The sequence below is a fragment of the Stegastes partitus genome, unplaced genomic scaffold (assembly GCF_000690725.1).
Source record: "Stegastes partitus isolate 25-593 unplaced genomic scaffold, Stegastes_partitus-1.0.2 Scaffold920, whole genome shotgun sequence".
Classification (NCBI taxonomy): Eukaryota; Metazoa; Chordata; class Actinopteri; family Pomacentridae; genus Stegastes; species Stegastes partitus.
The window spans coordinates 76,937-97,058 of NW_007578651.1; the positions used below are offsets into that span (position 1 = coordinate 76,937).

Below are 20,122 nucleotides of genomic sequence, written 5' to 3' on the forward strand. Positions count from 1 at the left end.
AAAAAACATTTAGACGATAGACAAGGAATAAAACTGGAAAGTCTGAAAAGTGCTGCTGGAGTGTACATTTCAGGTTCAGTCGGAGAAAATATCTATTTTGGGAAATCAGCCTTTATTATTGTGAATTGAGCTGAAACGATAAATCAACCAATCAGTTAGTTGTCACCAGAATTAATTTGCAACTACTGTTATAACTGTTTGAGTCACGGTTAAAATGAGTAAAAATCCTTTAATTCTAGTTTGTTAATTTAGAATATTGTCTGGTTTCTTTACTGCTTTATGACGGTAAACTTTGGGTTGTGAAGCAAACAAGCATTTGAAAAGGTTATTTTTGGATTTGGAAAAACACTTTTCATAATTTGCATGACATATTAACTCATTAATTAACTGAGGGGGAAAAAAATCAGCAATGAAAATAATTACTAGTTGCATAGCTAATTGTAAAATTCCAGTTTTCATAGGAAATCACTGGGACGTTTTTGTATAAAATTTTAAACTAACAGATGTGACCTTTAAACCTTGCCTGCTTCAAAATGTGTGTTTGCATTACAAATGTGCTGAAATTTAATGCGTAAACATACAAATGTGGTAACATCTCACTGAATATGCACTAATTCAAACTGATGTCCAACAGTGTAGTAAACTAAACACCTAAACGTGCGTTTGGGATGTTTTCTTTCCAACACTCTGAGACAAGAAGCAAAAAGATCCAGTGCATGAGGACAGTGTTTTGTGGCTGCAGTGCCTCCTTCAGCAGCAGACTCACCTTCTCGGGCCCGTACAGCTTGTCTGCGTATTCATTGAGCAGATTGAAGGCCTCGGCGGTGCACTTTCTCTCGTTCATGTTGCATGTGATGAGGATCCCCTCCATGCCCACCTCCAGCTCCCGGGAGCCCTTCCACCGCTTGCTGTGGTGACCGGCCACATAGCGCTTCTTGCTCCGCTTCCTGGAGTCGTTTTGCGCGGCTGACATTGTTTCCAGCGGGGCTTTAAGAGGGGGGTGGAAATCTCCGAGACAACCGAAACCGTGAGTTTAGGCTCAAGCAGCAGCCGCTACCTGCTTGTTTTTTGGTGACTTCCTCCTGGACTTTGTTAGCCGTTAGCTCACCAGCTGAGGCTAACGCGAGCTTTGAGGGACTGCGAAGAACGCAGCGACCGCAGAGGGAAAAGCCGGTGAAGTTCTCAGGACGCTGCGGTGTGTCTGTGTAACATGTGTTCAAGTTGGAGCCGACTGAAGGAAGGACGGACGGCGGAGCCACAACATAGCACGTTAGTTGGTGGTGCTGTACGGCGGCGCAGGAGGGACAAAAGTATGCAGCCGCGCGGAAAGGCGATGCTGAAAATAACAAAAACACAAAATAAAACAAGTTGGAATTACTACTGCTTTTTTTATTATTATTCTTAAAAACAAAAACAAACAAACAAAAAAAACCCCAGTGCACTTTTAAAAAAAAGGCTACACTAAAACACATACTTCCTACTGGCTCATTGTGTAAATATATTTATATATTTGTATTCGTCTTATTTTATACTCGAATACAAATATTTTATACTCGTAATATGCACCACTGGAGTTGTCTTTTAATTTCGTTGTACTGTGTGTATGATGACAATAAAATAATTCTATTCTATTCTATACAACATACTTCATTTGTATAGGACTGGCCAGACTGAAACTATTATGCACATCAGTTTATTTTATTTTTTTACCAAATACTAATTTCTTTGGACATTCACTCGTATCATATGCTTCTGTAGGCAAGACTACCATGTAGAAGTACACGAAAACAAATTTTATTATGCTTTATTGATTCTGCAAGGGGAATTGTCAAGTATAATAAGCTTTTCAATGCAAATAGGAATTGATTGAAACATGAAACAGTTGCTTAAACAGGTTTTAATTACTGACAAAGCTCATAAAATAATAACAATTTAAAGTTACACGTGAGACACTTATGTCAACGGTGTCATTGTTCATCACAGGACACGCGTTTCAATTCATTCCTTTAGCTGCAGGTTGTGTTTCAATATCACATTATTCAATAATTTGTACCACTCATTTCCAGAACTCTTCCAGGTTTTCTTTAAGACTGACTGAACACGTACAAAGCATTTATTTACAGATAAAACGCAGATACATTCTTATACTGTCTATACACTTTTTAGTGTTAAAAATACAAATAATTTCAACTGCTACATTATCAGTGCAAACATTTTCTGGTTGGTCTGAACCGTTTGGTTGAAAGGAATTAAATGCGGGCTGACTGTGCTGTTAAAATGAATCTGTGTGGGAACAATGGCCGTAGAGCAAATAGTTCCGCACAAAGATCTCTGCAGAAAAACATTAGGTTAATAGATGCAAGTGTAGTTCTATGAGTGGTTGTGTCGCCCTCTAAGGGGCTTCTCTACTGTCTGTGTGGATGATGTCCACCCTGGGCCACCCCATAGCTCACAGTGACCAACCGTTTTCAGTCAACACCATGACATTTTCCTCCACTGAACTTTGACAAATGTCCAATACATCCATCCATTATCTATACACCGCTTCATCCTCACTAGGGTCGCAGGGGGGCTGGAGTCTATCCCAGCCGACTTAGGGTGAAGGCAGGAGACACCCTGGACAGGTCACCAGTCTATCACAGGGCTACACTTAGAGACAGACAACCAAGCACACTCACATTCACACCTATGGACAATTTAGAATCACCAATTAACCTCAACATGTTTTTGGACTGTGTGGGAGGAAGCTGGAGAACCCGGAGAGAACCCACGCTGCACGTGGAGAACATGGAGACTCCACGCAGAAAGATTCCATTTCCGTTTCCATTTACAATGATGTGAAATACACAAGGTAATCATTTTTCTTCTTGGCAGTGGTTAAGAACCAAAACTGGAATTCAATCAGTTAAATTCAGGCATTACTTTAAGAGCTGTTTTACTTCATGACCAGACAACTCTCAAATATGTTTCAGTGGGATAAATAAAATGTCTCTGAGCTTCTCTTTAGAGGCTTCTTCTAATGCAGCAGTTCCTCTAATAGCTTTTCCTTAGTGATGACCTGTGAGGTGGACGATGTAGGAGGGTGGAGTTGATCTGACAGAGTGAAACAGAGGAACCGACAGCAGGAGCGACCACTGAACTACTCTTCATCAGAGCGGACTCCCATTTAAAAAACTCACACCCTTTCCCCACCCTGCCTCCGCTGCCTGAGCGGCGGACTGGGCAGCAATAAAACCCTCGGCCGTGGTTTGGACCTCCGTTTGACACAACCTGTCGCTTTGCACGACGACCACACGCACAGAGCGGGGAAGTGATCCTGTGTGCTCCTTTCATTATCATAGAAGTGGACGAACGATTGGTACGGGAGGAGAGTGTGTTGGTTGACAAAGAGGAGAGGACATTTTTGGGCGTGGACAGAGAGCCACGAGGAGGCGCTGCAACCTGGTTTGTTGGATCAGTGTAGATGGCAAAGGATGACTTGGGAGTCTCTTTGTGTTTTGTGGGTTGTGTGATGACGGGTTTGGGCCTCGCAAAGGAGGCATTGGGGGTGGAGGTGTTTTCTGGTCTGAATGGAAAAGGCTTGTCTGTTTTACAGTTTTTATGGAGCCCAGTAGATGTTCCCTGGAGTTGTAAGGAGGTTCCAAGTCCTGTTTTGCACTGATTTGGTTTTCTCCAGGTCACAGCTTTAGGCACAGCAAAACAACTATCTGACGTAGACGCTGTTGAATGCTGCATCATTTCATTTAAGTTATTAGAGACTTTAATATGGGATCTTGATGTCCTTGTAGAGTTAGAGGTCACCGATGAATCACTTGTAATCTTTTCAGAGTTGTTCCCAGCATTCACCGTTTCTCTAACGTTGTCCTTTGAAGTGAACTGACCTCCGGGTGAATGTGAATTATTGGCTTCGTCCCACTCATAACATCCACTGTCAAAATTTGACATGTACTCAGCGTCACATTCTCTATCTGTTTCATTAATACCTTCATCACCATCCAGAACCACATCATCATAAGAACCACACCTCTCCTCTGTTTCCGCTAGAAGTTCTGCACCTTCCTCTTCCCCTACGAGTCCGGATGTTGCTCCTGTGTTTGAGGCCTGGTTTTGCTGAGGTAAATGTGAAAAGCAGTTTACAGTAGTAGAACACAGAACAAGGCTGGTGTTGTTGATGTGTGGTGATGTACAGTTTATCATAGCTGAGGAATCTGCTGTAACTGACCTCCTGCTATGTCCCCACAACGGCGTCGTCGCACCATTGAGCAGTGTCTTTGGTGAGATCAGGCTTTGACAGATTGGAACAGATTGTTGAACTGAGCTTGTGTTTTCCTTTGTGTAGAAATTCTTAGTGATGTTCTGTAAGCCTGGTTGTTTTTGACAAGCCTTGAGAGGAATTTTGGATGATGAGGGTTTGCTTGCAGCGACGGTATTGTCCTTTTTATTGGTGTTCCCATTTTCTCTCTTGTTGTCGGCAGGACAGTTAGTGTTTCCAAGTATGGGTTTGACCATTACAGTGTTCTATGAGAAGAAAAGATGAAATGTATAGCAGGTCATTTAAAATAAAGCCCATATTTGATTTTCCTTAAAACTGTACTGTCAAAACATTCCCACTAAAACCCTGCAGTTGTTAGTCCTACACTCTACACTTCCTTTGAGTTACATACTTCGCTATCTTGCTTTCTACTATACAAAAGTATATAACTAGAGAAAAGGCAGGGAAGCCACTGTTTATGACTGCAGAAGTTTAGTTTTATACATTTTTATTTAAATAAGCTTCAAAGTGTTTCATGACAGAAAGATGCATACAATTAGTTTTGCACTAAACAACATCCATTCTTGCTTTCAGTATATTCACCATGCATAAAACTTTCTCTTTGGCAAGGTGAGGAGGAAGGCTGGGATTTCAGGAGCTGGGGTTCACTAAGGGCGTTGTCGAACGGCCACTCACCCTCTCCAAGCTCCTGGTGATCTTCATTACACACCCATCTCTCATCATTCTTGCTGCCAGCTGTGCTGTATTTCGGGCGTCATCCAGACCTGAGAAAAGAGGAGAAAAAAGAGAAACAGGAGAGTGGAAAAACAAGGGGAGCATGTTAGGGTAGTGTATGTGTAGAATGATTTAAACCAAGGAATGTTCACTGTATTTGTACCAGAATGTTCTCTCCCAGCAAACTGTATTCCTAGATCTTGAAGCGCTCCGTTCAGGCCTTTGGGTTTCCTGTCGTAAAAGAGCTGCAAATACAAAAAAGGAGTTAGAGTCCCAACAGCATGAACAGACATGACATTAGGCCAAATGAGATCAAGTAGCCAACCGACGAGCTAGATATTTATTTAATTCAAATATAAATACCAAATATTTGATGTTTATATCATCTTAAAAGAAAATATTTACTGTTGTTCACTGTCTTAGGCCACTGAGATGGCAATTTGTCATCATTTAAAATATGAAAAACATACCACAAGATTAAACAAAAGACAAAGTGAGCCAGCTGGTACTTACCCTGTATGTGCTCCTCAGGTCTATCCAGCTGTTGAGAACATCAGGTTTATGAAGCTGTTTGCGTTTACACTCGTACTGCAAACAAACTCCAAGATCCCAGTCTGACAAACAACACAGATGGAGGCACGTTAAGATTAAATGTGTTTTAGCAGATTTTTCTTCCATTTAATGTCTCACTAGTTTCAATAATTGCAGCAAAGGCCATATCATTTACAAAAATCAAAGCAACACTGATCTTATGTACATGACAACCAATGTAAATAACTTTTACCTGACCACGTGAGGAAAGTACACAGTTTCTGAGAAGGCAAAGGTGCAGAACATCTCTGCTGTTTGTTGGGAAAGACTACTTTCATATTTAACTGAAGGTTTTGCAGCCAGCGGCTGAACCGAGACAGACAGATCTGAAGGGGGATCCCTGCTTCAACTTGTGTCTATGAGGCAGAGAAATCAAGCTGTCAGATGCAATGTAAAGGTAAACAGTGCAAATCACATTGTAATACAATACAAGGTACAGTGTAAACTACAATGGTGTTTCTGTACTTGTATAGTTTTCCCTATGGACAGACACCTGTGTAATCCCAGTGAGCTCAGTGCAGAACTCGGACAGAATGGGGTGTTCCTGGGGTTGAACATAAGTGTGAAACTCAGACTCGACCGCTCCTGTGGATGTGTTCAACAGAACAGCAGGAAACTCAACTATAGGAAGGAAGAAAACACATGTTAACGACAAAATGTGTGAAAAAGAAAACAAATAGATTTTCTAATAATCTATGCTACTTACTAATTTCCTGGCTGTAGTTGTTTTTCTCTCTCCAGCAAGTGGACTCAAAGTCAATCACAATCAGATATGAAAATGTTTGATCTGAAAGAAAGACGACAGTATTTACAACAACAAGCCAGTGTGTGTGTCTGTGTGTGTGTGTGTGTGTATACACTGCGAAAGGGATCAAATCTAAACATGAAGACTGTAAGCATTGTCAGTTGGAACAGTCACACTCACTTGATACCACAGATTTCTTTGACCCAGAGGAGGACTGACTCCGCTGCCTCAATAATCCTAATTCCCTGTGGAGGAAGGGAGAAATGAAAAGGTCTGTGTTCAGTAAAAAACTAACATTTAATAGAATCATCTTTCATCATTGCAATACTAAACTAACTAAGCTGATATTTACTCAGTATAATGTGACTATGAAAAAACACTTTTATCATGTTAAAAAAACGTAAAACAACATTTAAACACTCCGCTTTTGGGCAAAATATCCAAATATCCACCGCTTTTATAATTTGCTTCTTTGTCTGTCCGGTTTGTTGTTTGGATTAGCAGTTTAGCTAGCTAACAGGCTACATTTACTTACTTTGCCAGTTTCTTTGTAGACATAGCTATTACTTGATGTTCAACCGGTGAGTTTTTATTAATACCTTCACTGAAAAAACCTGTGGTACTATCAAAGGGCTATACCACTGTCTGTACATTTAAAACGAAGGAAAACCGCGCTACTTTTTTAAATGCGCATCTAGCACTCCGAGCTCGATTATTTGTGTCTGCAATACACTAGGAACGATTGCAGACACAGTTAGTCGATCACAGGAAAACCGGGAGGAAGCGAGGCGGTGTTCTGTTTTTACCGTTTTCTATCAAAATAAGAGCATACTGCACTGGGATTATCACGCAGCGTGTACATGACAGCACATGTGGAGAAGATTTTTATGTCACCGTGGAGCCAGACTGATGTTCAAAGTGTGTTTTGTACCAAAACACCCACATGTAGGCAGTTTAAGCTACACGCACAAACAGTAATTTCTACTGGACTTTTATTTTTAAAGTTACAAACAGGAAGTATCGCTAAAATTTTCCGATTTGACACCACATATTGTATCGTGTTTCACCCATGTGTTTTTAACTTCCAGCAGTAGAGGAAGCTTCATTTTTTAACCCAGTTGGACCCCTAATGTCTGGTATTTACATATTTTTATTCTTATTGCCACTCCCAGCTCCCTGTTTTACTTATAAACACTCCAAACTATTAAAGTACTTTAGTGTAAATTATGTTTTAAAGTGTTAGCTAGCTAAGAGGGTACATAGAACCAGCTCGCCTTTAATGAACTCTTTAGTATGGCACCTTCTACACATGTAAAAGTCAATATTTGTTGTTTCTCTTGTTTAATGTGAAATATATGAATAACACAGATATGGAATTAGCTTAGCATTAAACTTAATGCATCTCCAGAGAAAGGTGGCTTACCATCATGATGTCACCCAAAGCTAAGATCATGTAATTGCAGTCAAACTAACTATACCCATAATTACTATGTTGCTGTATAGCTCAGATAATGACCATCAACCCAAATGACAAGCATGCTGTTTAATTTCTAGAAATACTTTTGGATTTATAACATGTTGAACAGTTGACTGACATTTTCTGCCTTTTAGTGCCTTGTATAAGACATTACTTGTTTCAGTGCTTCACACTGAGTGTTTTGCAAACTATTATTCATGAAGGCATAAAGCCTCTTCAACTAAAAACACATTTTCTCACATTTTTTTTGTTTGCTTTAGCTCAAAGGCACACGTCTAAAATACAGTCAAACAAACATATCTACAATCAAAAAGTCAATTAACATGAAACACTGAAAATGTGTTTCCTGCCAGTGTTTGATATTTAACAGTTTTTAGTAATTAGACTGGAGCTGCAACAATTAACTGATTAGCTGTCAACTATTACCTTAAAAAAAAATCCTTCTTGAACATTTGAGTGTTTCCTGATTTCTTTCCTCCTCTTTGACAGTAAACGGAAAACTGTTGGATTGTGGACAAAACAGGATGTTTAACGACATTATCTTGTTCTTTGGGAAACGCTGATTAACACTCTTCACTGTTTTCTTACATTTTATAAACCACTCGACTAATTAATTAATAAGAATAATTAGAAGGAAAAAGAAATCCACACATTAGTTGCAATTACAGTTCTGTTAGTGACACATATCGGTCATTACTTTAGTGAGATTTGATAGCTTATTTATTTATTTTTTTGCCAAAACAAGGCTCTGCTTTTTCACTTTTATGTGAACCTTAAAACAATACACATTTTTAGTGGAGCAAAGGGTGAACTTATATTCTCATTTAATGTCCATAACACAATGTTTTTTTAATTGTTGTTTTTTTTTTAACACCAAGTTGGAACATCAGCTTGAACATGGAGTCATCATCATCATCATCATCATCATCATCATCATCAGCATCATCAACAGCATCAGCATCATCATCAGTAGCAGCAGCAACGACAAAGAAAAGGAAGACCTCGGCCTTCACAGCACATGAGAAGGCCAAGAGATTAAAAACCGAGCAGTACGGTGATGAAGCGCTGCAGAGTGGACGTCTGTCTCGCCCGCCGAGGGTCTCCGTGCCGCTCGACCGCCTTCAACAACCAATTACATTGAACGAGCTGACAGAGCTGCTGCATTACGCCGCTCTGGGGAAAACAGGTGGCATCAAACAACCCAGGTAATGACTATGCCTGTAAAGTGTTACCTACTGCGTCAGCTCTCTGCAAATAATTCTCAGTAACTAACTTATACTGGGTCCCTGTGCTCCAATAGTAATAAAAACACTTAACTAAACTCTGTGGACTTGCGGACCGCAGCCCTCATAACTTTTCGGTCCTGTCTTTTCTGTCCGTGTCCTGCTGTCTTCTCTCTGCTAGTTGGTGCCGTCTCCACCATCAGAGAAAGGTTGAAGGTGTAAACGTTGTGATCGTGGAGGGTCTGACGCAGAGCCACTTTTACAAACACTACCTCACGCTGCGACACCTCAGGACCAAATACACCACCGTAAGTAACCAGAATGGATTCAAGGCACTGACATAAGTTATTTAAGGACAGAAATTCTATTCAAAATATCAATGTTTTGGTTTTTCTTTTTATCCGACTTATAGAGGGTCACCTTCACTCCATCATCTAACAACGTAGCGTCTGGAATTTTCAGCAGTGACCTTCCTGAACTTGACTGTTCATCTATTTCCAAACCAGACAATGAAGTGCATAGCGGTGAGAATCATGTGTAAATATGTCACGAGTGTCTTTTTGGCCCATACGTAATAAATTGGCCTTTTTTGTATTACTTTTGCGTGTTAGTCTTGTGTGTAATTACCTTAGTGGTGGTTGTTGTTTTTTTCTGTTTTTTTGTCGTGTTTTTGCTCTTGTACTTAATTGTGCACATGTGTATTATTGTGTTGCAGTACTGAAACGTCACCCAGTTATCGCCAAGTTTGGAACCCAAAGGAAAGGACTGACAGCGTACGTTCTCACCCAGGAGGAGATGATCAAGAAGCACTACCCTGTGAAGGGTGCGTGAGTTTTGTTTCTGAACATTCATGAGTTTTTACATTTAGTTAAGAAGGTAAAACAGACATTTATCCATTGTGAATGAGAGGTATTTTTTTTATCCAGTCTTTTTTTTAAAAATTTTTTTCGTTCTTGGCCAACTTAAAATACCATTTTCTTACAAGAATTAGTCACTAAAATGCAGCGTTGTGCTGTCAATACAAAACTGATTCAACCACTCATATCCACCTTTAAAAAGCTTAGTTTTGGGTATGAAAATGGCAGCTTAGTGTGGAGGAGATACGCTTCCAGATTTAATTGGTGTAGTGTAGACGTGGTCTCAGTCTCTTGTTTCGTTTCTCTTGACACAGGAATGCCAGGCTTTGAGGAATTTGTGTGCACAGACAGTGTCGACTGCGTGACTGACAGCAGCCCTCTGTATGGACTTGACTGTGAAATGGTGAGATGCTCTCTGTTATGTAGTTAATTCCCTCTTTCTGCCGTGGAATCCAGTGGCAGGAGTATCCGACAGACTTTTTAAAACCAAACCCTGCCCAAACTGTTTTGTCTTTTTGAAACATCTGGAGCACCATCTCCATTTCCTTGCCCGCTGATTTGTAGCATGATGGTGGAAACGAGAAGCGTCCACTCACATGATTTTGCATATCACAGATGTTGCCTATGTTGTCAACAGCTTTAATGGTCAAAACTCAGAAAGTTGCACTAATGCCTGTTTTGCACTTTGTTAACTGATAGTTAAAATCTGTTCTCCTACAGTATTTATACTATAACCAAAATCACACCTGTGTAAAAGTTTACTGTCTGTCTTCTGCAACTGCTATCACATCTTGACTTATTACATCACGTCCACTGTTGTTCCAAACTGTTCATCACCTTGTTGACGTTGTGTTTCAGTGTCTAACAGAGAGGGGATATGAGTTGGCTCGTGTTTCTGTGGTGGACAGTGATGGGAAGTGTGTTCTGGACGACCTGGTGAAGCCTCAGAACCGCATCCTCAACTACCTCACCAAGTACACGTGCATTCATTTCATGGGGGAAAAAATCCTAATAAACCTCATGGCCAACATTATACCTGCTTTAGAATTGGGTCTGGGATAATTATTGGCATTTGTATTTGGTTACATCTTATAGACACTGCATTTTTTCAGTATTAAGTATTTTGAAGTCTAAAGGTAAATGCAAGCATCTCCATACAGTTTATTTTGTTGACATCACATACTATTTTTAAATGTTAAAACACATCTGTGTTCCCACCGCTGCTGCTGGGTGCCTCCTGATAGGTTCTCTGGTATCACTGCAGCCATGTTGCGACCAATCACCACCACCCTGCGGGATGTTCAGGACAAAATCAGGATGCTGTTGCCGGGCGACGCAGTTCTGGTGGGCCACTCCATCAACAACGACCTCATGGCTCTGAAAGTAAGTGACTGGAACAAACTGCTGACCCTCAGGCATGTGAAGTGTATTAACAGGGAAAAGAGCGTGTAAAACATACATGCATTATTTATCGTCTTTATAGCCTGTATGTGCCCACCGACATGCACTGCTGTCTGCCGCAATGTGGCTTTTAAACCGATGACGTCTGACACAACATGAAACATAAATACAGAGTGAGCCTGAGGACGCCATGCTGCAAAATGCATTGTTTGCTCATAGACTTGTAATCATGTACCACTGTTCATAAATGAAGACCATCAGGACATCCCTGGTGTGCACTGGCTTTCTACTGTAGGAAACATAAGCATATTTGTTTCCTACTTTTAATAGATTTTCCCCATGCTACTGTGTTTGGTTACTTTAAACATGTACATTGCATCAACTACAAAATAAACTGATGAATCCAGCTTCATTCGACATGGTTAGTAGTAAAGAGATGTCATTTTATTCCCTTTATTCCAGCAGTAGTCACGTATTTTATTTTATTTCATTTTGGAGAGGCTCTCTTGAAATATCGATGCAACGTCTTGGGTGAAGGTTTTGACCCGCATTGTGTCTGTGTCCTCCCTGCAGCTCATCCACCAGCATGTAATTGACACTTCGCTACTGTACAGGAGAGAGTTCGGTCAGAGGTTTAAGCTCAAGGTTCTGGCCGAGACGGTGCTGAAGTGAGTTCTTGTTTTCTGTGTGTTTGTGTGTGTGTGTGTGTGTGTGTGTGTGTGTGTGTGTGTGTGTGTCTCTCTCTCTCACTCCTACCACAGGTAATAATTAAATTTTTCACTTGTGTCCTAGGAGGCAAATACAAACTGAAGAGAAGAAGGGTCATAATCCCACTGAGGATGCTGTGGCAGCCCTGGAGCTGGCCCAGTACTTCATCAAAACAGGACCTCGTCAGGTAGTGAAGCAGCACTGTCTAAGGCACACACACACACACACACACACACACAAACAGATAATACAACATTTTCTGTGCACGCTGGCTGTCAGGTTGTGGAGCTTCATCTGGAGGAGCTGTGGGGATACACAATAGAGGAGGAGGAGTCCTCTGACTGCAAATCTGCCAAATCTGCTCCCACACCAAGTCACAGGTACAACACGTTACACACTCTCTTTGTATTCTCGACATCTTACAGCCATCACTCAGACCATGTTCACGCTGAGCTGAGTATAACAATAGCTTTCCTTTGGGTTTTTCCACTTCCGTACCAAGGCAACTTGTTTCCCACACAAAAAAATGGAGCATTTTAAAAAACAAACTCTGTCACGGATGGATAGAAAGTCATAAGTTTGGGGTGCATGTAATGATTGTTTTCATTGCAGATTAATGTGTCAACTAAAGTCTTGATTAATTGATCACCTGTTTAGTGTATAAAATGTCAGAAAACAGTGAAAAATGTCAGTCAGCACGTCCTGAACCCCCAAAAGGCGTCGTTAAATGTCTTGTTTTGTCCACAGTCCAAAGATTTTCAGTTTGGCAATTACAAAAGAGAATTTGCAGCAGTTTGGGTGCAAATTTAGGAGGCTCGTGGTGCTACAAAGCATAGAGGCTCATTCACAGACACACAAGTTTAGGTGGATGACAGCAGGGCAGCATGCACAAAGGAACATTTTGCAGTTTTTAGCAGGCTCAACAATTATGTGGCAGTGTAATAATATCATATCCGCATCCATCCATTATCTATACACCGCTTCATCCTCACTAGGGTCACGGGGGGCTGGAGTCTATCCCAGCTGACTCAGGGTGAAGGCAGGGGACAACCTGGACAGGTGTCTATCACAGGGCTACACTTAGAGACAGACAACCAAGCACACTCACATTCACACCTACGGACAATTTAGAATCACCAATTAACCTCAACATGTTTTGGACTGTGTGGGAGGAAGCCGGAGAACCTGGGGAGAACATGCAACACGCAGAAAGATCCCGGGTGTCCTCACTTAGACGCGAACCGGCGACCTTCCTGCTGCGAGGCAACGGTGCTAACCACTGAGCCACATTGCAGCCCATCATATCCACATATAATGTCATAGTTTAGTAACACAGACAGAAAATATTCAACTTTAAGAACCAGGAATTAGAAATGTTTGACTTTTTCTTCCCAATACATCGAACTGATTAATTGATTATCAAAGCAGCTGGAAATAAATTTAATACTTGATGACTAATCAATAATCGTTACAGTCCACACATTGCAGTTTGAATTGATGAAATGTATGTTTTGTAAAGTAATGATGTAAAACACAGAAAAAAAATCAGAAATATAAGCGTTGTGGACACAGTGTGAAGCTTGAGTGACTAATGATTTCTTTTATTTAGTGTGTTTTTGCCTGAAAGTTTCTGTTTATACATCAATGACTGCAAAATAATTTAATCTACAATGAAAGGGTTCCTGATTTTTAAAGCTTTCTTGAAAACCTGGTGTGAGAATCTTAACGAAAGCATTAAAATTCTTTCAAAAGTGACTAATTTAATGTTGTTCATTGACACCAACATCGCTGCAGGTTCTTCTGCTGCTTTACTCGATGGATTCTTAGTTTTTCTTTCTTTGCAGGTTTGCTGACGTGCTGCAGACACTCGGCCGGTCAGTAGTCTTTTTAGGAAAGCGTTCTGATATCGCCCTGAATCTGTCCAACCAGCAGTGGCATGGCTCTGACAAAGAGGTGAGAAGTCAGGGGGCAGTTTACTGAACCTGATCAAACTCTGGTCTGAACCCCAAATAAGCATGTTGTTGTTTTTGTTGTTCCTTGGAATAATAATCGATGTGTTTTTGTTTTCAGCAAGTTTGCAGATTTACCCGTTTGTTAGACATCAGCAGCCTTTTATTCATTAAGTTTTGAATGTTTTGAATCTTTCATGACATTTCTACATAATTTAGCAATGGACAATAAAATGACAATATGAAGGCAGATTAATACGTTTACTCTTTGGCTCAGGAGATGCATTTGATTATCACTGATTAAACTGTAGGTGAATATACATCAGTATCAGTCTACTGTGCCACCAGAGTATCTTCAATCAAACCAGCAGTGACAGGCTACTGCCTTCCGTCTACCTTTCTGTTTCTTTGCATCCGTTCCCCTCTATGTTTGGCTTCATTCCTCATTTGCCTTCACTATCCATCATTAAACTCTTCCTCCTCTCCTTCTCAGGTGCTGGTATCTTTCAGGAGACAGACAAAGCATCCTTTCCTCTCTGTCGTCCAGTTTTCTTCCTTCTCAGACCATTTGAAAAGGTGCTTCCCTCATCTGGAGCAGCAGCAGTACCGGAGTGTGAGACACTAACTCCAAACATGTATTGTTCTGCAGCATCCCGTGTGGACGCACTCTTCACTGTGTGTGTTTATTCTGCAGGTGTGTGCCAATCTTCGGGATATGTGTGTGGTGTTTGCTGGGCCGTTCCCTGCAGGTTTCTCCGAGAGAGAAGTGAGGCGCCTGTTTTGTTGCTGTGGACCAGTTAGAAGAATTAAAATGCTGAACTCAAGTGTCAGAGTATGTCTCATCAACTGCCCTCATGCTGCTTCGGTTGCTATTAAACTAGAGCTGTGTAATTGTTTAGATTTTTTTCTCTCCTATTTTTCAGTTTTCTTTATTTACTTTACCTCCATTTTCTGATGATGTTCGGTCTGCAGGTCCATGCAGAGGTCGAGTTTGAGCTGCTAGAGGGAGCAATGCTGGCTTTAAAAGCTCTGAATGGACTTAATGTGCTTGGACAGTCCATGAAGGTAACTCTCTTCCCTTTTTTCTTTTGCTTCTCTTCCCTTTTCATCATCCGAACCTTTCTAGACAGTCAATATTTCTTCTTTTCTAGGTGCAGAGGCCTGTGTATGAGTCAATGCTGGACCTGGATCTGACTCTTGATGCTATAATGGGTGACACTCTGAACACGACTCACCTCTATGCTGTTAAACTGAACCCCAGCGCGGCTGAATGCATAAAGACACCTGTGAAGGTTAACGGACATACGCTAGAAGCTGAATGTTCTGGTGTCTCTCCTGTTAAAGCAGCAAACGGTTTGCAGGCAGCGAAAACAAGTCAGCTGCAGCTCACCAAGACCAGATCTAAACTGTCTGAGGAGACAGTCAGGGAGACATTTAGTCACTTTGGTACGGTGGAGAGAGTCACCCTGCCGGTCAAACCTGCAAAACACGCACGACATGCACGTATACGTGAGTAAAAAAAAACTATGTAATGAATTCTATCTCGCTGCACTGTGTATGTGGGAGTTCATACAGAGTTTGTGTACATCTCTGTTTGACAGAGTTTGAGAGTTCAGAGGGCAAACATGCAGCTCTCAGTTCATCTGAGGATCTACGGAAAGAGAACTACCTCATCTGTCAATCTTTAACTCCATCCCACTTGTCCTCATGGGTCGCCATGGCAATGCCAGTGACCACAGTTGATGCTGATGAGGAAGCAGCGGAGGACAAGGACACAGCCAACGTGCACCACAGTTTTCAGGTAAAGTCAGTTCTGTACTGATTTAACTTAGCTATAACACATTCTGAAATGTGGATCACTGTGAAATGTCATATGTCACATTATTTGTCACATATAATTTTTGTCACGTTTTAGATGACTATATATGTTCACAATATGCCATGACAGATTTTATCGTGTTATGTTAGTTCTGAGTTCATAAGTTTATTCATCATTAAACTGAAAGAACAGCCTGAGACGACAAACACGAGATTTTTTCAGAGTTTAAATGTTTTGGTAACACTCTGATGAATGCTTGTCTGTCTATTCAGCACTGTTGTTTTCTGGTGTGCTCTGAGCACTGCAGCTGCCCGAGGCCATAAATATTGCCACAGACTCTTGAGTTTTTCCTTGTTTTTAAAAAATACTTTCGAAAAGTTTGGCTTGGTTTTATTTTATCATAATAAAATGGATGCATAACACAGGTATGACAAAATACAGAACAGAAATGCTAGGAAGATGTGGAATTTTGCTCATTTGTTTATTTTATTTAACCAGGAAAAGGCTCATTGAGATTAAGAATCTCTTTTACAGAAGTGTCCTGGCCAAGACAGGCAGCAGCACAATTGACAGACAGACAAGGTCACAACAGCATCCGCACAGACATCACACTCATAATACATGGTGATTACATATTGAAGATAAGAAATCAGTACAGATCCGAAACATAACTAGCAAAGTAATCATCTGTCGAAACATCTACAGACTGATGATTTTGCCTCCAAGTCATTTAGGAACACTTCAAACATGTTTAAAGAGACCAGCTCTTGAAGTTTCAGGTCTTTTTGCAATGTGTTCCAGGTCGAGGGGGCAGCGAATTTAAAAGCTTTCTTTCCCCGTTTGGTTCTAGCCTTAGGAACAGACAGGGCTGCAAGGTGGCTCGGTGCTTAGCATCGTTGCCTAGAAGGTCGCCGGTTCGCGTCTCGGTGAGGACATCCGAGATCTTTCTGTGTGGAGTTTGCATGTTCTCCCTGTGCAGCGTGGGTTCTCTCCAGGTTCTCCAGCTTCCTCCCACAAGGTCCCAAAACTTGTTGAGGTTAATTGGTGATTTTAAATTGTCTGTAGGTGTGAATGTGAGTGTGCTTGGTTGTCTGTCTCTAAGTGTAGCCCTGCGATAGACTGGCGACCTGTCCAGGTTGTCCCCCACGATCCTAGTGAGGATTAAGCGGTGTATAGATCATGAATGAATGGATATCTAGACTAACGACTGACGGAAGGGTGCTGTCATCCACCCAAGTCTCCAAAAACTGCACATGTGCCAGGAAAACAAATTAGAAGTGCTTGTTGTGAGGAGTTAAAAGTCATCCACATGTTAGCATTTGATCATTAAAACAGTCGTATTTGAAGAAGTCACTTTGGAGGTGCTTTGATGCAATATCCTGTAAAACATGCAAAGTCACAGCCTTTAACAAACATCGGTGGGAGCGCTGTTTTGGTTTTTTTTTTCTGTGTTTGACATGATGGGTAGTGTGACTGCCAACATGTAGCTGCTGTAGTACAAACAGAACAACATGTGCATCTGCTGTCTGCTTTCTAAGTCACTGTCTGCCTTAAGTGCACACACAACACTGTTCTCTACTATTTTTTTCCCCCCAAATGATAGAATATCTGTATGAATAGACCTGCATTTGCATCCGCTGTCCACTTTCAAGGTCCACTTATGAGGCTTATTTTGTCATCATTAGTCCGTCTTTTGCTTTTGACAAAAATTAGCTGTACACCAGCAGAGCACTGTCCGTTCCTAGATCCATCCATTAGCGTCATGGGGGCCTGATTTAATTTTACATTGAGAGAATTTACATTTTTTTCCCACTAATCTACGCTCAGTACCCCATAATGACAAAGTGAAAGCATGCATTTAGCAATGTTTACAGATTTCTCACAAAGCAAAAGCTGAAACCTGATTTTTAAAGATATTGTCTTTTTCTCTGTGGCTCCAAATTGTCTCCACGTTTATCCTGTTTGTTTTATTTATTCCTGAGATGTGTCTACAATGACACTGGAATCCATCTGTGGTAAACTGAATTTTCTTCTGCTGATATATCTAAGGTCCCACCATTTACACTGCATGTCAAGACAAACACCGGGCCGAAGAACTCTCTGTAGAACTGTGGTGGATCATAGATCAGGGCAGGGGCATAATCATCCCGACAGTGATGCATGGTGGTGGCAGCGTCATGCTATGGGGGTACTTATCAGTGACACGGACGGGGAAACTGAGATAAGGGGAGGAAGAATGCAACCAAATACCTCGAGGTCCTTTAGGAAAACCTGTTGCAGCGTACGGGGCAACAGTTCACCTTGTAGCACCACAGTGACCTGAAACAATCAAGACAACTCTTGGGTGGTACAGCTCTCTGTCTGTCCCAGTGGTCTCGCCAAAGCTCAGACTTAAACCCCACAGAACATCTATAGAAAGACCTGAGGATGACAGTTCACAGACGCTTCTTATCCAATCTGACAGCCTGAGAGGATCTGCCAGAAAGAATGGAATAAACTGCCCGGTCTGACATCTCCACAGCCTGTTGAGACTTACCCAAGAAGACCTAAAGCTGTAACTGCTGTCAAAAGAGCTTCTACAAAGTACTGAATTAAGAGTCTTAATATGGTTGTAATGAGAGCAGCAGAGTGTTCAAAAATGCTATCTAACACTTTCTGAAGTGATTGTAGAGCCAGTAGAAAGGTGCATAGTACAAAGAATAATCTGTCCCAGTTTAGAGTTGGTAGGAGTTTTAAAAACCTATTCCTCCAGGTCTTGTGGTTATTACTGAAGGATTAGGTATCTTAGACATTTAGATACAAGGTCCTATGAATCAAGGTGTGTTGATGACCATCCAACTGTTATGTAACTCATAGTGGTGTGTATTACAACCGTCCTGTGGAATGAATTTTACTACGTCCATTAGTTTAAGGCGAGTAGCAGCAGTTTACAGAATTACTCCATAAACAGTGTTTTTTAATCTCTGTGTATGAATCCAATTTGGATGGAAAATGATCAGATTTTTCAGAATAGCTCCGGTGTCCAGCACATATGTAATGATGCCCCCAATGTGTACTATGTGTAGGACCAGGAAATGGATCTCACGATGAAGAAGCTGGACTGCCGCTTGGGAAAACTCTTCAGATCTCTCCCAGACGGCACCTTGTCTGTGGTTGTGCTGCTCGGACAAACCAGGTGAGGACTCTTACAGTGTTTCTGGCTCAATTTGTTCTCCAATTAAATATTTATGAACCATTTCCTCCTTGTGTTCTCTTCCTCAGCATGAATGGTCACTTTCCTGGGTTGTGTCTAATGGAGGTCAAGCAAGGGTCTCGAGGAAACCGAGCATAAACCTGCACCAACTAAACATCTGCAGGTTCCGGGATGCCTTAACTGTCATCACCTGGAGGAATTAAATCATTTAAAGACAATAGAAAAGATGCTTTGTGTTTTAGTGGGACATCCTCAGACATGTTTTTACTGAAAAAAAAACTACAAGCAGTATTTTGCACATTAAGACAATTTTAGCTGTAACATAATTAGTTATGGTCTGGAAGTACAAATTAAGCACATAGGAGCTGTGTATAACTACTGGATTAACAATACTACACAAAATCAACTTCACTTGTACAGTATGGGTACAATCATAAAAACTGAACAATGCACAGAACTCAGTGCTTCACACGCTGAGTAATAGTTCAGTAAGTCTAGCACCTATTGTCACAGACGAGTCGATGCATAATTAATACTATTAATGTACTGCAGTGAATTATCACTTCAACAATTAAAGAGACTGCTGTATTTTTAAATATGCATTGGATTTGTAATTTTGGTACTGTGTGAATAAACCTATTCAAATGCCAATTTTTGTGTCTGACTTTTTAAGTACACACAGGTGACAATAAAAGAAAAAATAAGTCCAAATTTGAGTCAAAAGATTATTTAAACGTGTCAAGTAAAAGTTCCAAGAGCTTTTTTTTTTTTTTTGAATGCTGTTTAGCAACACCAGCTTATGGTTTTACCAGCGTTAGAGCCTCTAAACTGGAGCATGTGGATAAACAAGTGCATAGTTCATAGTCTGTGTATCAACCTCCACCAACCTCCTCAATAGACTACAATACATCCAAAACTCTGCCGCCTCCCCGAGACCACATCACCCCTGTCCTTCAAAACCTTTACTGGCTTCCCATCGCCTACCGCATTAAATTCAAAATCCTTCTACTCACCCATAAAGCACTCCATAACCATGCTCCCCCCCCACACCCCTTCATGTACCCTCCACTCCGCTAATTCCAACCTCCTGATCATTTCCAGGACCAAGCACTGAACCTGGGGGGATAGGGCCTTCTCTGCCGCCGTCGCCCCCCACCCTCTGGAACTCTCTT

General features: G+C 41.1%; 3 protein-coding genes across 4 annotated transcripts in view; 1 reads left to right on the plus strand and 2 right to left on the minus strand.

The window, feature by feature from the left end:
• Positions 1-1,296, minus strand: part of thumpd1 (THUMP domain containing 1) — a 6,229-nt gene extending 4,933 nt beyond the window's left edge. Inside the window, exon 1 of the mRNA XM_008293892.1 lies at positions 767-1,296. Within this exon, the coding sequence (XP_008292114.1) occupies positions 767-973 (207 nt within the window). The 5' untranslated portion in view covers positions 974-1,296. The remainder of the gene's footprint in view (positions 1-766) is intronic.
• Positions 1,297-3,033: 1,737 nt separating this feature from the next.
• On the minus strand, positions 3,034-6,881 carry eri2 (ERI1 exoribonuclease family member 2). Of its 2 annotated transcripts, XM_008293894.1 has the most exons (10): positions 6,859-6,881; positions 6,504-6,568; positions 6,285-6,365; positions 6,072-6,199; positions 5,772-5,934; positions 5,501-5,601; positions 5,151-5,232; positions 4,949-5,037; positions 4,223-4,518; positions 3,988-4,110 (listed from the first exon to the last, which is right to left on the minus strand). In XM_008293894.1, exons 1-10 carry the CDS (start codon positions 6,879-6,881, stop codon positions 4,068-4,070), a joined length of 1,071 nt encoding a protein of 356 aa, XP_008292116.1. In that variant the 3' UTR covers positions 3,988-4,067. The 2 variants fall into 2 exon arrangements, with proteins under 2 accessions (XP_008292115.1, XP_008292116.1); XM_008293893.1 differs by having other exon boundaries at positions 3,034-4,518.
• Positions 6,882-8,766: 1,885 nt separating this feature from the next.
• On the plus strand, positions 8,767-19,601 carry rexo5 (RNA exonuclease 5; the record flags this gene model as incomplete). Its single annotated transcript, XM_008293895.1, has 18 exons — positions 8,767-9,005; positions 9,205-9,331; positions 9,436-9,547; positions 9,739-9,846; positions 10,195-10,283; positions 10,739-10,854; positions 11,125-11,263; positions 11,855-11,949; positions 12,074-12,176; positions 12,269-12,369; positions 13,834-13,942; positions 14,432-14,551; positions 14,633-14,770; positions 14,911-15,003; positions 15,090-15,447; positions 15,540-15,739; positions 18,823-18,932; positions 19,019-19,601. Coding segments are annotated over 18 exons (2,427 nt in total), but the record flags the coding sequence as incomplete, so codon positions are not given.
• Positions 19,602-20,122: the final 521 nt, after the last annotated feature.

Coding starts and splice junctions, on each gene's coding strand:
- eri2 (XM_008293893.1), bottom strand. CDS start 6,881: ATGTCTACAAAGAAACTGGCAAA. Junction 6,200..6,284: donor CAACTACAGCCAGGAAATTA/GTAAGTAGCATA, acceptor TCCTTCCTATAG/TTGAGTTTCCTGCTGTTCTG. Junction 4,519..4,948: donor TCACCAGGAGCTTGGAGAGG/GTGAGTGGCCGT, acceptor TTCTTCTCATAG/AACACTGTAATGGTCAAACC.